Source organism: Halichoeres trimaculatus, unplaced genomic scaffold, assembly GCF_033239565.1.
Source record: "Halichoeres trimaculatus isolate MK-OKI-2021-1 unplaced genomic scaffold, fHalTri1.1 fHalTri1_scaffold_10, whole genome shotgun sequence".
Taxonomy (NCBI): Eukaryota; Metazoa; Chordata; class Actinopteri; order Labriformes; family Labridae; genus Halichoeres; species Halichoeres trimaculatus.
Genome location: NW_027437187.1, coordinates 1,697,501 through 1,712,500, shown reverse-complemented (window position 1 = coordinate 1,712,500; position 15,000 = coordinate 1,697,501). Strand labels below are relative to the sequence as shown.

The following is a 15,000-nucleotide window of genomic DNA, read 5'->3' as shown; positions in this document are numbered from 1 at the left end:
TCACACTCACAGAACAGAACACAACATGACAGGACATGAGAAACAGGCGTGGGCTCGATGCAGGGGAAAATCTCCTCTGCAGTATCCAGTGGCACATGCAGAACATTTCCAAATGAAGCCCAAACACAAGCTTCAAAACGACCGATGTGACCACACATGGAGGAAAATAGACGTTCTATACATGCAGCTGCATCAGAGAGTGTGTAACTGACAGAGAGAAAAATACATCCTTACAGTGCAGATGCAGAGTTCAAAGAGGAGAGGAGGTAAAAATAGAGAGAGGCATAATTACAGAAGGAGGGTGGTGGACGTGGAGACTCTGCTCCCACTCTGCTCTCAGGGTCAGGGAGGAGACCTGAACCAAAGCCAGGTCACACATGGATACTATAACTCTGTTTGTGGATTCAACTTTAAGATGTAGAACCTGTACTTTTTGTAGTCCGAATATCGCCCAATCAGGTGTCAGGAGGAGAAACAGTCTGTGTGGAGAGCAAAAGCAGGAGGACCAGGATCCAGAGTAATGTGAGGAGGGTTTCTATCTCTCTCTGTGAACAGACACCTGCATGAAGAGCAGCTAACCATCTGTTCAGGATCAAACATTCACACTGATCTGTTGGTGCTGGGTCACTAAAGATAATCAGAGTTTAGATGTCCTGATTTCCCTGAATGCATCAGGACCAACAATCACTGTAAAATGATTTTATAAGACACTGCAGAGTTGTTTATGACTTCATTTGAATGAACAACACAGATACTCAGAATCAATTAAACAACATCACGGCTTCAGAGCATGCATATGCTTCTTTTCACCCTAAAACACAGCGCCCCCTGCTGTCAACAGGAAGTCATGTGATTTAAGATATGATTAAAAACTCCTTTTGTCTTTATCCTCTCATCCTCTCTCTTTGTCTTTCTCTTTTTTAAAAAATATTACTTTAGTAATAGTTGTTTTGCATTTAAAACTTTATGTTTCTTCCTTTCTTTCTCTTCTTTGTATCATTGTTTGTTTAGTGCTGTCTTTTGTAATGTGTTCTGTTAATGAAACTCTTGCCTGGATCATGCTTATTTATCATAGCCGCGTTTCCACCAAGCAGACCGGTTCAGTTCATCGCAGTACGGCACACATTTTGTGGCGTTTCTACTGACATAACTTGGGGCAGATCCCCAAATAAATGAGACAAGCCGACTTTTTGGGACCCTTTCATATGGGTGCCAGACTGAACCTATCTGCTCTCCGAAGGTGGAGCAACACTCTGCAGATCGTTGGTTGGTCGAAAGAATCGTCACTTACCCCGACTGCTGCTGCATTTCTCCTGGAGGCTCACAGACTTCTCTGAAACAAAGCTTGATTGTTCTTTGTATCAAAGAGCTACATGCCAATCACAGAGAGGACTAAATGCTGCATTTCTTCCATCTGAGCTCTTTGTTTACTGTGTCGCGATATTCTTCATAGTTGGATTTATTAGCGGGGTAAACTTTTTCACGCTGCTACGGCGTCACGCTATTGTTTAACAGCTGCGGTTTTCGGCATCTGGCTTACACGCTGCCTACCACGCGAGGGCACAGTTTGCTGTGGAAACACAAACAGGATCAGGCTTAACTGTACCAAACCATGCCAAACCGAACTGAACCAAACAGGACTGCTTGGTGGAAATGCAGCTTTTGATGGATTGCCTAACTATGGTACCCCAAAGCCCAAACACAATGGAGGATGGGTACCTTTCACATTAAAAACTATATCGTACAGATGCCTGATACCTGCAATGGGTATCTGTTCTCAATGGTATCATTTTTTGGTACTTTTGTGTGTTTATGTGCTAATAAGTATTATTATGCTAAGTAAAAAGATCTCCAAGTTTTTCAATTTAAAATATTTATTTATAAATATCTAAACTTGCAATCCTACTCTTCCACTCCCTCTCAGTCACAAGGATGTGTTTAGGTACCTTAACATCATAGCATCTGATTCTACATGAATTGGTACCTGGTACAAAATTTGGTTGGTGCCTTTAAAAGTACCTAATTCACTACCCATACCTAACCACAATGCTATATTAGCAGGTTATTAAAGCCCTGTTTCCACCAAGTGGTTCAGTTTGGTTGTGGTGTTTCCTTTGATGAAAACTGGGACAGGTGCCCAAAGTACCGACATAGACCAACCCATTTTTGGTACCGTTCTGTTGGGCTGCCAGTGACCTCCTGGCTGACACTCCCTGTCCCTGACACACCTGTGATTCTGGACAAACCAAGAAAGCAAAGACAAATGATATACTGTGAACAGTGTTTCCCCTTCCATTATAACGAGGTAAGGGGGGCAGAAATGCAGATCCAACCACCTCCAACCCCCATTGACAGAAAGTTTGCAGGTAGCTGGAGAAATGAATGGTGGCAGAAAGTCTGGGTCACATCAGAGTTTGTAGAAACGTCTGTTTCCAAGTCCAAAGCTTCTCTGTCCCTAAACACAGACTGAGCAGAGTTTTAGAGACACCACGGAGACAAAGAGTCAAACTGAAGAGAAACAATGAACGACAGCTACAGACACACAGACTGTGAATACCATGCCAGCTATGTGGGGCATGTGGCAACACACACACACACACACACACACTCAGAGGCACCAAGAGGCAGTGCGGGGGGCTTAACAGATTAGTGCAGTGGGGGGGCATGTCTCCAGGAGAGCACAAACACACTCTACCCCCCACTGCACTGGATTCCAACACCACATGGCACGACTGGTGTGCTTGTGTGTGTGTATGTGTGTGTATGTTGACTCTGTGTGTGCATGCTCAGACTGGCTGTCTGGTGGTTCTGGCACGGTGCAGAAAGACTGAATCACGTCCAGGCTGCAGAGAGAGGACAGTATTCATTATGAGGTTGTCATTATGGTAGTGCTGTAACAATTAGACCACATATCAGGGTCCTAAAGTCCTCACTGAGCCGCCCTGAGTGTGTGTGTGTGTGTGACCCTGCTGCACGGTTTGAGGCATCTGTGTGATGCTGGGGAAGCAGCTCTGCTCCTCTGTGCTGACAGTCGACCCCCTCACTGGGTGTGAGGATAAATCCTGCACAGACCGTCATTTTAAAGCCCTGTGCATTAGAGTAATGTGCTCTGACAAATAAGAGCTGCTTTCACTCTCACACACACATACACACACACTGATACCCCCTCATGTTCCCCATGGCTGCATAAAGCAAACTAATCTCTTTACCCCAGCTCTATCTGAACACTCCCCCTCCCAGCCCTGGCAGCAGTCTGAGTGGAGTCAAGGTGTGAGCCCAGCAGGTAAGAGAGGAGGTGACACCATCCACACTGAGCTGAACATGTCTCTGCTTCATCCTCCTGACTGCTCACCTCAGCTGTCTGCCTGGGCTTTTCTACTGGTGTGTTCATGAGGAGATATCCGTATACATGTTAGAGTGATATTACACACACTCACACACACACACACACACACACACACACACACACACACACACACACACACACACACACACACACACACACACACACACACACACACACACACACACACACACACACGCACACACACATAAAGAGGAACCAGACTCAGATCTGCTCCTCCTCTGAGCATCGAGCTGACTGAAAAGACCTCTGGCTGTGTGGTGCCTTTGTGAATGTTAAGTGCCTGAAACTATCCAGATCCATCCTGATCTGAGCTGCTGGATGTCAGGGTTCATCTGAAACTAAGTCTTCAGAGTCCAGTGAAGTGACGTGGAGACACCTGAACTCTAACCCTAACCGCTGGAGGATAAAAGGCATGAGAAGAGAGCACAGAGAAACAAAAGCTTCTTTATGACTTGGTCCAGAAACACATCTACAGGTCCTGTGAGGACTTTCTAAGTGATCCTAAATTTTTCTTACTTTTATATCTTAAGCCACTGATAATCCAGAATTAAAAATGAGATTATCAGCACAAAAAGTGTTCATTTTTTTCCCCCAGTATTTGTGGTCTGGTGGGACTGCCACGGGAGCACATACAGATATTAAAAGTTTCTTTGGGGACACTTTGCTGGCTGAACACATTTAGTCCTGAGCTGACGAGTGAGAAGCAAAGCTGTCCTTTCTCTCAAAGGATTTATTTTGTGGTAAAGGTGAACAAAAGTTAGGAATGGGAATTGAAAACTGGTTCAATAAGAAACATTTCAATCCATCGATATTGCTAGTCTTAATGCTTACAGTTTGTCCTGTTTACAAAGAAAACTCTGATTCAGGATTTTCAGTTTGAATTTTACTGAAGAACTGAAAACACAAAGAACTGAACATCACTCTCTCACAGGAGATTCCTATTCACTACATTTAACATGGTATACATCTCCTTATTTACCGAAAACAATATGAACAAAATAGCTCTAGCTTGATGCTAACATATATGGGAAATTGCATTGATAGCATTGATTGCTGGCGGTTTGCATACATTGGTATATCTCCTGCACTCCTGGTTTGTCATCGCCAATTAGCAGAACCTTTGGTGATATACTGTATACTCTCCCAGTGTCTCCACCTCATCCTCCTTACAATAATGTACTCCATCTTTTTAGATCATGTTGAAAATAAAGACTAAAACAGAGAAATATGGGAAATCACAGGTAAATCCTGAGTGACATACATTTATTTTGTCTCTTTTTTCTTCGTCTTTTCTCTCCCTCTTTTCTTTGAATGAAATGAAATGAGAGAACCAGATATATACTCAGTATCAGATGTTAAGGCTGTTTATTGTTTAATTGTAAGATGTGCATCAAACTTCCAGCTGCCGTCAGGTTAACTTTCCATTATGACAAACGGCTTTAATCTGACATCAGATGTGACGGGACAATTAATATAGATATAAATGTATATGCTGGTTCAGACGGTTACATTAAATAGTGATTGCTGTGATTGTTTATTGCATTAAAATGTGCCTGAAACCTGCCTCTGAGGCTTTGTTGACATGTGCACACATGTGCGCCTGTCACCAAATTACAGCTGCGGAGGGTGCGCTCCGCTTTGCGCCGAGGATAGACCAGGTTAGAGCTGGGGAGCTTTCAGCACTCTTTCTGTGCTGTTTTTGGCACAAAATTGTCACTGCGCCAACATGAATCTGCTGGCACCTCCCCCTGGTGCGCCGTCAACTCCCCCTGGCGCGCAGTCACACCCATCTCTGCGCAGACGGTCTACCAAATTGTCAAATTAGCGCATGGCGATGTGCTGCACGAAATTAACACTGTGCAGGGTGTACCAGGCCACTGTGCCACGAAATTAGAGCCCTTTGTGTTAGAAACAGTGCTGTGAGAGGGAGACACATACACTATGGAAAAATGGACCGTACAGAACAGAGAGGCAATGGCCTCTACCTAGACCAGCTGGACCCTGTTCCAAAGGCTAGGGACCTCGAAAAAAAAAAAAAAAATCAGTAAAAATGGTGGAATCAATCCATATGAGCACATTGACTGGACAATAGACCTAAAAGATCTGCTGGTGACACTAGAAAAGAATTGAAGAATGTCAGCTCCTCAAGGGCTCATGGACAAACCAGGTTAAGGAGGGAGCAAGACCTCCATATTTTTCCACTTAAAGAGAAAAGTAACATTTCAGAGATACGTAAACAAGACACCTTAACCTCACCATGTCCCATCTATCTGCTGCTTGTTTGTTAGTTTGCTCTGACCAACATGTGATACCCTATAGCTTTGAATACTAGGAAAAGTTGCCTCCAACAAAGAAAAGTAGAGTTGGTGGGCATCACAGCTTTGACTACTTCAGGCCTGGTGTGTATGTGTGTGTGTGTGTGTGAGAGCATTGGCACAGATATCTGTGGGAGTGTTCCAGACAGCTGTGTTGACTTCATTAGTCTCCTTTTAATCTCTCAGCATGTGGCGCTGCAGAAACTCTCCTCACCACTCACCACGGCTTCCAGCAGAAAATCCACCGATACGGTTCATCATCTCAGAGCGTGTGTGTCTGTGAGTGTCTGTACGTGAGTGTGTGTACGTCTGTGTGTGTGTGTGTGTGTGAGTCTAATCCACTTCACTTTTCTCTGATTTCAGAGTGTATCTTCAGCGTCCACTTGCCGTCTGCTCAGTGTGAACCTCAAACTGATGGTTCCCTCACTCAGAGATCATTCAGGGTTTTATCTCCATCCCTTCATGGAGAAACTCAGTGTGAGCTCCCAGTCACACTGATTTCTGTTCCACACACAGCTGCTCATAGCCGCAGACTTAAAGGAGCATTTCACATATTAACAGAAATGATACACAGCAACAGGAACACACACACTTTGTCTTCAGCTGTCTCAAAGCCTGTTAGCGTGTGTGTGTGTGTAAGTGTTAAGATCTGAGAGCTGCTGTGGCACGTGGCTGCTGACACACCCCGCTAACACATCAATGCCTTTGATGACAGCTGTGTCAGCTGACAATACTGCAACACTCTCTCTCTCTCACACACACGCACACACACACACACTACTTTAGGCACCAGCAGTAAGCCTGCCTTTAAGAGGAGAGTCTCCCTGACCTGTGCTGGTCAGGTTTAAACATCAGCAGGTACTTCTGAAGGAATCACTGGCACAGTTAACTGATACAAGTCAACTAACAAATAAAGATATCCTCAGAGGAAGAGCTGAACGATATCAGGTTTCATGTCCCATCATCAAAAGCCGGAAAACACCTCTGTGATTCCAGAAGAGTGACAGGAAAACAGTCAGCCTGAATGTAAGACAAGCGTGAATCCACAGAGCGAGCAGGACACAGATCATCACAGTCTCCTCAAGCTGATCAGGACAAGAGAAACTTACAGGTACAGGAGGAGCAGGGAGGACTGTGCTGCTTGTTCTGGATTCAAAGATAGAAATAAATGTTAAAAACCAACAATAAACAAACGTCTTTCCTCTGTCACTCACAGGATTTGACAAAATGTTTGCTTGAAACATTAAAATAAACAAATAAGGAGATCTGGGACTTTGATTCATTTAGACACAACAAGCTTTAAGGTGATGTAACTTTGGCTCAGGTGACCCTGTCTTCAGCCCCTGTGCTCTCCAGAACAGCTTTTTCAGCTTCAGGGGCAGTTGCAGAAAAGTACCAGACAGTACTCTCTGTGTTCTTTGGACCTCTTTATTCTCTCTGACCCAAATGCTCAGACAGAAACTTGGGATAGGGCTTTTGGTTACCCTGCATCCTCAGCCTGAAAGTTGCAGAACAACTTAAAGCTGGAGGAGCTGGTGTCTTTAAATGATTTAAATATAGAATGAAAAACATGGAGGTAGGTCAGTGTTTTAGCTGGGCTGTTTGTTCAATTGATTATGAGAATGACTCCTTGATTTTAATCCATAACCTTGTGTAATGTTGACTGAGCTTCGTCTCTTTTAGTGTTTTTCATTTGTAACTTTGTGTTTCTGCTATCTCAGCCAGGTCTCCCTTGAAAAAGAGGTTTTTAATCTCTATGGAACTAACCTGGTGAAATAAAGGTAAAAGGGGCTGTGAGGAGTTTCTAAGTGATATTAAAAACTGTCTCTTCTAGATATATGCCTGATCATAATCCACACTTTAAAATGAAATTATCAGCGCCAGTATATGTTATTCCCAAATGCTACTTCTTAGCTTCCCGACTGGGTTGGAACCAGATTGATTTACGCCATGTCTAAGTCTCTATGACAACACCATGCTGGCTGATAAAGTCTATAGTAAAGAGAAGAGAGATCTGTATTTTTCTCTGCTGAAAATGATTTCTGTGATTAATTTTGTAGTGATGGTGGACACTGGAGCCTAACTGTCAGACAGAATAAGGACAGAAGAGCAGAAGAAAGAGAAACAGGAGAGAGATAGAGCACGAGCTAAAGGCTAAAAGTGCTTAACTGTTTGTGATAATGTTGATTCCAACCCACGTGAAGTAGTTATTCTGCAGTGGTCTGTTCAAACTTGAGAGTCTGTCAGTAAAATGAAGAGTGAGGTTACGTTAGCTCTGATTGGTAGATGACTGTCAGGACATAACCAGGATTTACTAACGTTACACATTACAGACATGTCTCAGAGCACCGAGCTGTGAGTAGAGCTAAATATAGACGGCTACTAAACCACAGTGTTTACTTGTCATTTTAGCCTACAGATACCGCTGATAGCGCTACATATAGCCAGCTACTGACGTACAGTAAAAACTAACAACGTTTGCTTGATGTCACATTCCAAACAATAGCTTTACGTAACTGTACTGATAAATACCTTACCTTGTCACGTTGTATCTGGTAAAAAGTTGACTTAAACAAAGAAAATTTGTTCCAAAACAAACACACGCCTCCCTAAAAGTGATTTATGACAGTGGACATGAGACTCTGGCCAGAAGGTGGTGAGGGAGTCCAACTAAATCAGATCCCCCTCATGGCAGCTTTCAATAATTTTTTTTTCAGAAAAGTTCATTGGTGGTTCAAATACAAGAATCTGGTTAGTGACTAGGCTCTGGCTCTAGAACAGACTTGGTGGAAAAAGTGAGACAGGGACTGACTGATGAACACATCTCATCCTACAGCTCTGAAACACCTTTTAGCTCACCTCCATCTCAAAACATTAACAGGTCAAGACAAACTAGCTCCAGTGTGGAGAACCAGTCTGACATCGAACTTTACAGAATGAACAAAGAGGAAATGGTCAGTGTGTTCTTCAGTGCTGGAGGAAACACAGTGTGTGAGAGACACACTACAGGCAGCAGAACCTCACAGTCTGTCTGAGGGGAAAGCTCTCTGTGTGAGAGCAGTCAGCTGAAAGGGAGACACTGATGGACCTGCTCACCACTCTGTGTCTGTCCTAAACCATGAAGCAATGCTGGTTCAGGTCTGTGCAGCAGGAGACGCTCACTCTCTGACATCTACAGGAGAGTGTGTACAGACACACACTGACGGCTCCTCCTCCTTCATGCATGCTGAAACACACACCACATGTTTCATCACACTGCAATTACTGCTTATCTGTGTGTGTGTGTGTGTGTGTGTGTGTGTGTGTGTGTGTGTGTGTGTGTGTGTGTGTGTGTGTGTGTGTGTGTGTGTGTGTGTGTGTGTGTGTGTGTGTGTGTGTGTGTGTGTGTGTGTGTGTGTTTTTGTGCATGGAGTCTCTTTGAGCAGGAACTCCTTATCTAAATGACTGACTGGGAGTAGTAAACTGTGTGTTTGTGAGGTGTGGGGGGATAGGAGTGCCTTATAAACAACTCACACTCACACACACACACACACACACACACACACACACACACACACACACACACACACACACACACACACACACACACACACACACACACACACACACACACACACACAACATCCTGAGTGTTTTTTTTTCTCTTGACCCTGGAGGAAAGGATGATGGAGTCAAACAGAAAATAAAACACATTTCATCATTTATCCGTGTGTGTGTGTATGTGTTGGATTGGTCAGAGAGTGAGCACTCCTGGTGTGACACTATGGGGAAGTCAACACGACAACGGTTTTAGGATGAAGCACATAAGTATTGTTGCGTTTCAGCCTCTTGTGGCTCCTGATGGCCCCCACACAGACCATCATGTGAAGTTATCCACTCACCACTGTTTGTTTGTTTCCTTAAGTGAGGCTCATGACACCACAGGGGGTCTGATTGCATAAATAGACAGGCTTATCATCATTAAAAGAGCAGTTATACATAAAGTCTTGATGACCCTTGCTTTGAAACATAGGTTGTACTGCAGCTGCATCACTTTAAAATACCCTGTTTCAAACCTCGTCCCTACCAGCATCACTGTCTCTGTGTCTTCTTCTCATGTATTTCTCTTTGATTGACTGACTGGAGCAAGAAGATCCTCTGGGTGACCTGCACTTCACTCTAACTTTAGTTAAAGATAGAGTCTTCAGGAGTTTTGGTTACTTATTGTAAACTCAAACTCAAATTGGGTTCCTCCTCCTTGGCTCAGTGCCAGCAGCAGCGCACACCCACAGCCTCCGAACGAGACTACGAGAACACACTCACTAGCCCAGCAACCACCTGTAGCATCACGTTTCTATGAGGCAGAGATTTGAGAGCTGTGCACCTGACTTAGCATGTTAGCACAAGCTAATCACGTGTATCTGACAAATACCTGGTTAGCAGATAGCTAACTCATGTCACTCTTCATCCTGTGCTGCTCTCTAAGGAAAAAAAGCTTTACATGTTTGGTGTTTTGTTTCACTTTGGTTGTTTTTCTTCCTCTGTGCTGCGTCCACTATCGTAGCCGCTCTGATTAGCTTCTTGTCACAATCATCGAGAAGGAAAGGCTCCTGACCCACCATGATCGGCTGATGTAACCACTCTTACTCTCCACCCAGAAACGTCCTGATACAACCAAAACATCAACATCCAGGCAGAGGGGGTTGAGGCAGACACAGACACTGACACACATGTTTAGAGGCTCAGAGGAGACGACTGAGCAGGATTATTCCTGATAAAGTTGACATTTCAGGAAAATCCTGCAGAGTTTAGCTTTACTGTTTGCATTTTGAGTTTTTGCTGCAGAAACTGAATGTTTTTGGGCCACACGTCCAAAAACATCTGATGGTGAGGTAAGAAGTATATGATGTCTTTTGTAAATATGGACAGGTTGTTTTGGCACATATGAAGAGTAACTGGAAAAGTTTTTACTGAAACTAGGACATACACTCTGGCTAGATTTCAGGTTTTGTAATCCTCTCCATGCTTTTCAGTAGTAAGACCTGAAGTGTTCTGCACAGAGCGTTAATATAGAGCCCAGCTCAGCACCCAGACCCAGACCTGATCCAGTATCACTAAAACTCCTGAGTCTGAGGAGGTTAATCCCTGCAGACATGTTCAAACACTCACAGACCAGACATCAGCAGCCACAGCTTACTAATGACATGTTCAACTATGACACAAAACCAGACTCAATGAGCTCCATGACGCAGCCTTTAACCCAGACAGATGAAGAGACTGACTGAAGGTAGAGATGTGGAAAACTTCAGGTCTTTATGTCAAATGTGTCTAACTGTGAAGACAACTAACACAGAGAGTCTTAACTCTGCTTTAAACACACACAGATATGAACCAGTGACTCCATTTTAACCAGTGTTCCTCCACTTTATTCTCCAGTTTGGAGTCACTGCTCTGAACTGTAAAGGTTTGATGAAACATATGGTGTTAGACCTGCAGCTGCATCTTCTGCATGTGTAAGGGTGCAACAGCTGCTCCTGGGTTTAAAACTGTGCACAAAGAGGACATTTTCTGAACAGAATCCAAAACCTCCAGCTCAGGGATGATGCATTCAGGACTATCTGAGACAACACACATCCCAGGGTGCCCCCCCAACGCCTCCATGATAAAGCATTTCATTAGCTGTCACATCTTAGATCCTGCAGATGAATTTATTATGAAGCAGTCAGAGAGAAACAGATGAGGTAACGCGTCAGGCAGCAAGGGAGCAGCTGGACCCAGCATCCACATCATTGCTAATGCACACACACACAACACCACACAACACCACACACACACACACACACACACACACACACACACACACACACACACACACACACACACACACACACACACACGGCTCAGTGCACCAAGCTCAGAGCCTGGAGGGTCCCTCCTCCTCTGAGTACACTCAGCCCGTCACCTGCTGCTGCTGCAGTGAAGAGCCTCCTCACCCAACCAGGAGATCACAGCTGAATTATTAACCATCCTGTTATTTCACTGGTTCTGCTTACACACACACACACACACACACACACACACACACACACACACACACACACACACACACACACACACACACACACACACACACACACACAGATCACTGTTTATTCTTCTTGTCTCTCCTGCTGTCTCTGGGCTGTTTTGTATTCGTCCTGTGTTTCTGTCTCATATGTTCAGCAGGTTGTTTCAGCGTGGTGCGGCGCTGTGAAGTGGAGCGTGAAGACTTCCACTCATTAAGGTAAAAGAGCCTCAGTGGGACTTTATCTTCAGGACAATTTATTAAGCAGTTTGTCCACGTTTACAAGCTGGAACGCTCTACCTCTGCTCGTCTTTATCTCTCTCAACAGGACTGAGCACACTGACAGGATGACGTGTGTGTGTCTGTGTGTGTGTGTCTGTGTGTGTGTGTGTCTGTGTAACTGTGAAAGACACAGTCAGAGTTCAGGCCTTAGCTGTTTCAGAGCAGTGTTCTGTCAGCAAATGTTTGTGTAGCATTAAAGCAGGTGTTTTCACATGGCCCCCAGCTTTCATCTTACAGTGTTATAATAATGACACAATAATGAGATAGAGGTGTGAAAAAATAAATACAGCAATCTATCCTGATACTATGACCTGTGATAAAATATGGATATTTAAACTCTTATTTAAAAATTTATATTTATATAAATTGATATTTATATAATTTATATAAAATTTATATTTTAGGTTAGTTGGAAGAACAATACATCTTCTACACCTCCACAGTGGTAGACGGCGCTGAAGAGCTACTCTGCTGTTTGTTGCCCATAAACTGTATAATAAATACAATCTCAAAGAAGATGTTTTAGCACACACCTATAGAGAGTAGATCTAAAGAGATCCTGGGCTGCCTTTTAGGGTTTATTAACACATCTGAAAACCTGCTGGCTAAAACAAAAGCTAACATTAGCATTCAGTCACTCCCCAGCTAAGAAGGCAACAAATGGTTTTCAGGACTCACATTTTCCAGCAGTGAACTGTAGTAGTCAATGGTCACTAATTCTCATGGGGTCTACTACCTGAGTTTTTTGTCAGCAGCTTTCTCGGTCTAATAAAGTGTTTGTCTGGGGGATGTTCTTGAACAAACCGAAGATACAAAGAAACACCTCATACCCCAAACAGAATACAAAGACTGATCCATCTGAGAAGCTCCAAGAGATCAAAACATGGTGCATGCCATGCAGAAAGGCAAACCCCCCATGTCATGAAATACCATATAGAAATCTTGTATACGTTCAGCAATGTGCGGTTTCTGTGCAGGTGTGTAGCTCTTTCTAGTACAAAGGGAGAGTTAAAAGTTGTCAGTTGTGATTAACTTTCCTGAGGATCAGTCAGTACATTTCACTCAGCACTCAACAAATACACAAAGAAACTTCACTAGTTTGTCCGTTCTGGGCTGCCATAGAAACATGGCAGCATGAAGAGGACCTGGTCCTCCATAGAGTCAAGAAGACTGTTATATTCCAGTGATTAAAGAAGCTTGTACAAGTTATTGTCCATTTCTGTTCTGATAAAGACAGAGTCTAACCTTTTGTTGTTGATTTGACTCACCAGCGAACTCAATCAGTGATAAAAACAGGAAGTGTGTGTGTGAGTGTGTGTTTCAGAAACTATCACCCACAACCCAAGCCATAGTTTCTTCTGAAGACAATTCTTTCTGCTGTTCTGGTTAAATAGAAAAATAAAGCCCTTCTCTCACTTCTTTCCCTTCCTCTATGTCCTTCTTTTTCATCCTTAAAAACCCCAAACTTTCATCCATGCTTAATTTATTCTCTTCTTCCTTCCTTCCTTCCTTCCTTCCTTCCTTGCTTGCTTTCTTACCTTGCCCAGTGGCTTGCTGCTGCTGTCCCAGGAGGGGGGCACCTGATATACATCCTGCCCAGTTCCAGTTCCTCCTGCAGGGGCCATGGGCCCTGGGCCTGCAGAGGGGGGCACCTGGTAGATGTCCTGCCCAGGCAGAGTGTACTGTCTCTGGGCAAGGATTGGGGCCTTACTGGGCGGTCCGGGCTTGGTCTTTGGAGGAGGTCCGCTGGGTCCAGAGGGGATCTGGTACAGGCTCTGAGGGCTTGGTTTGGGGCCATGCGAGGGGGGCATCATGTAAACGGAGTCAGGATTGGGCTGGGCGGGGCTGGGGGTGGAGTAGGCGGGGTGCATAGACGTGTACTGAGCTGAGGGGAGGGGCTTAACAAACCCGGGGGAGGAAGTGGCTATGGTTGACGGAGCAGGTGAGGGTTTGGAGTAGGCGCTCAGAGGGGGGAGGGGCCTCTGCACCTGTGAGGGAGGACAGGAAGCAGTAGGGTCCGGCGTGGAGGGCGGGGCCTGCTGCTTGTTGTCATACATGCCCACCAGGATCTTCAGACGGTTCCCAGGGACGATGCCTTGGCGACCATGAAGGGAGCAGAGCCACCAGCCGTCCAGTCCCTGAGTGTCCCGCTCCAGTACGGTCATGATGTCTCCTTTACGAAACGAAAGCTCGTCCGGAGACTCCGCTACGTTGTCGTACAACGCCTTCGCCAACACGTTCTGTAAGAGAAGAAGAGAAACTCATCAGAAACTCTGAAGAAATGTCCTGAAAACACGGAGAACAAAGTGTCATCAAAACAGAAATCAGTCAGCTGTGTGTGGTGAATGTTCTAATGAAAACATCTGTTGGTGTCTCTTTGTCTGAAGTTAGAATTAAATATACCCATCATATTCGTGCTTGGGAAACAAAAAGATAAACAAACAAAAAAAGGTCAAATTTCATCATCCAGAAAGGTACTTCATCATATTTGGGGCTTTTTATTGATAGTCTCAGAGAGCATGGAGGACATGCCCCAAAGGCTAGAGGACACAAAGTGAAGCAGTGACCGCAGAGACGAGGATTACTGCCTCTGGACGCACATTTAATCTGCAGTGCACAGACAGATCTTTAATCCAACATTTCTGGGACAGATTTCCTCAGGCTGAGACAGAAACACCTTTAACTCAGGCCTTGAGAGGAGTTGTAGGTGAGAGACAGGTGGGAGGGGACAGGAAGTCACACTTAGGGCCTGATCTACTTAAGGTTTGTACGTGTATAAAAACATGTGTAAACTTGCAGAACATATGCAGATCATCCGAAAGTGCAAAATTCTGGGAGGAGGAGATGCAAATGTGATCATTAAGCGCCCACAGAGTAAGTTATCAAACCTGAAACTGTTAGCTGCCACTGTTTTGTGTCTATGTTTAGCTAGTGCAAACTGGCACAGTGTCACAGACAAATGGCTGAGGTCATTGTGGTCAGAAGGAGGCAGA

General features: G+C 44.4%; 1 protein-coding gene across 2 annotated transcripts in view; it reads right to left on the bottom strand.

Annotated features, from left to right (window-relative positions):
- The window catches only part of bcar1 (BCAR1 scaffold protein, Cas family member), an 88,686-nt gene that overhangs the window by 14,200 nt on the left and 59,486 nt on the right, over positions 1–15,000 (bottom strand). For both annotated transcript variants that reach the window (XM_074676808.1, XM_074676810.1), the window contains exon 2: positions 13,546–14,247. In XM_074676808.1, coding sequence (XP_074532909.1) covers positions 13,546–14,247 — 702 coding nt within the window. The remainder of the gene's footprint in view (positions 1–13,545; positions 14,248–15,000) is intronic.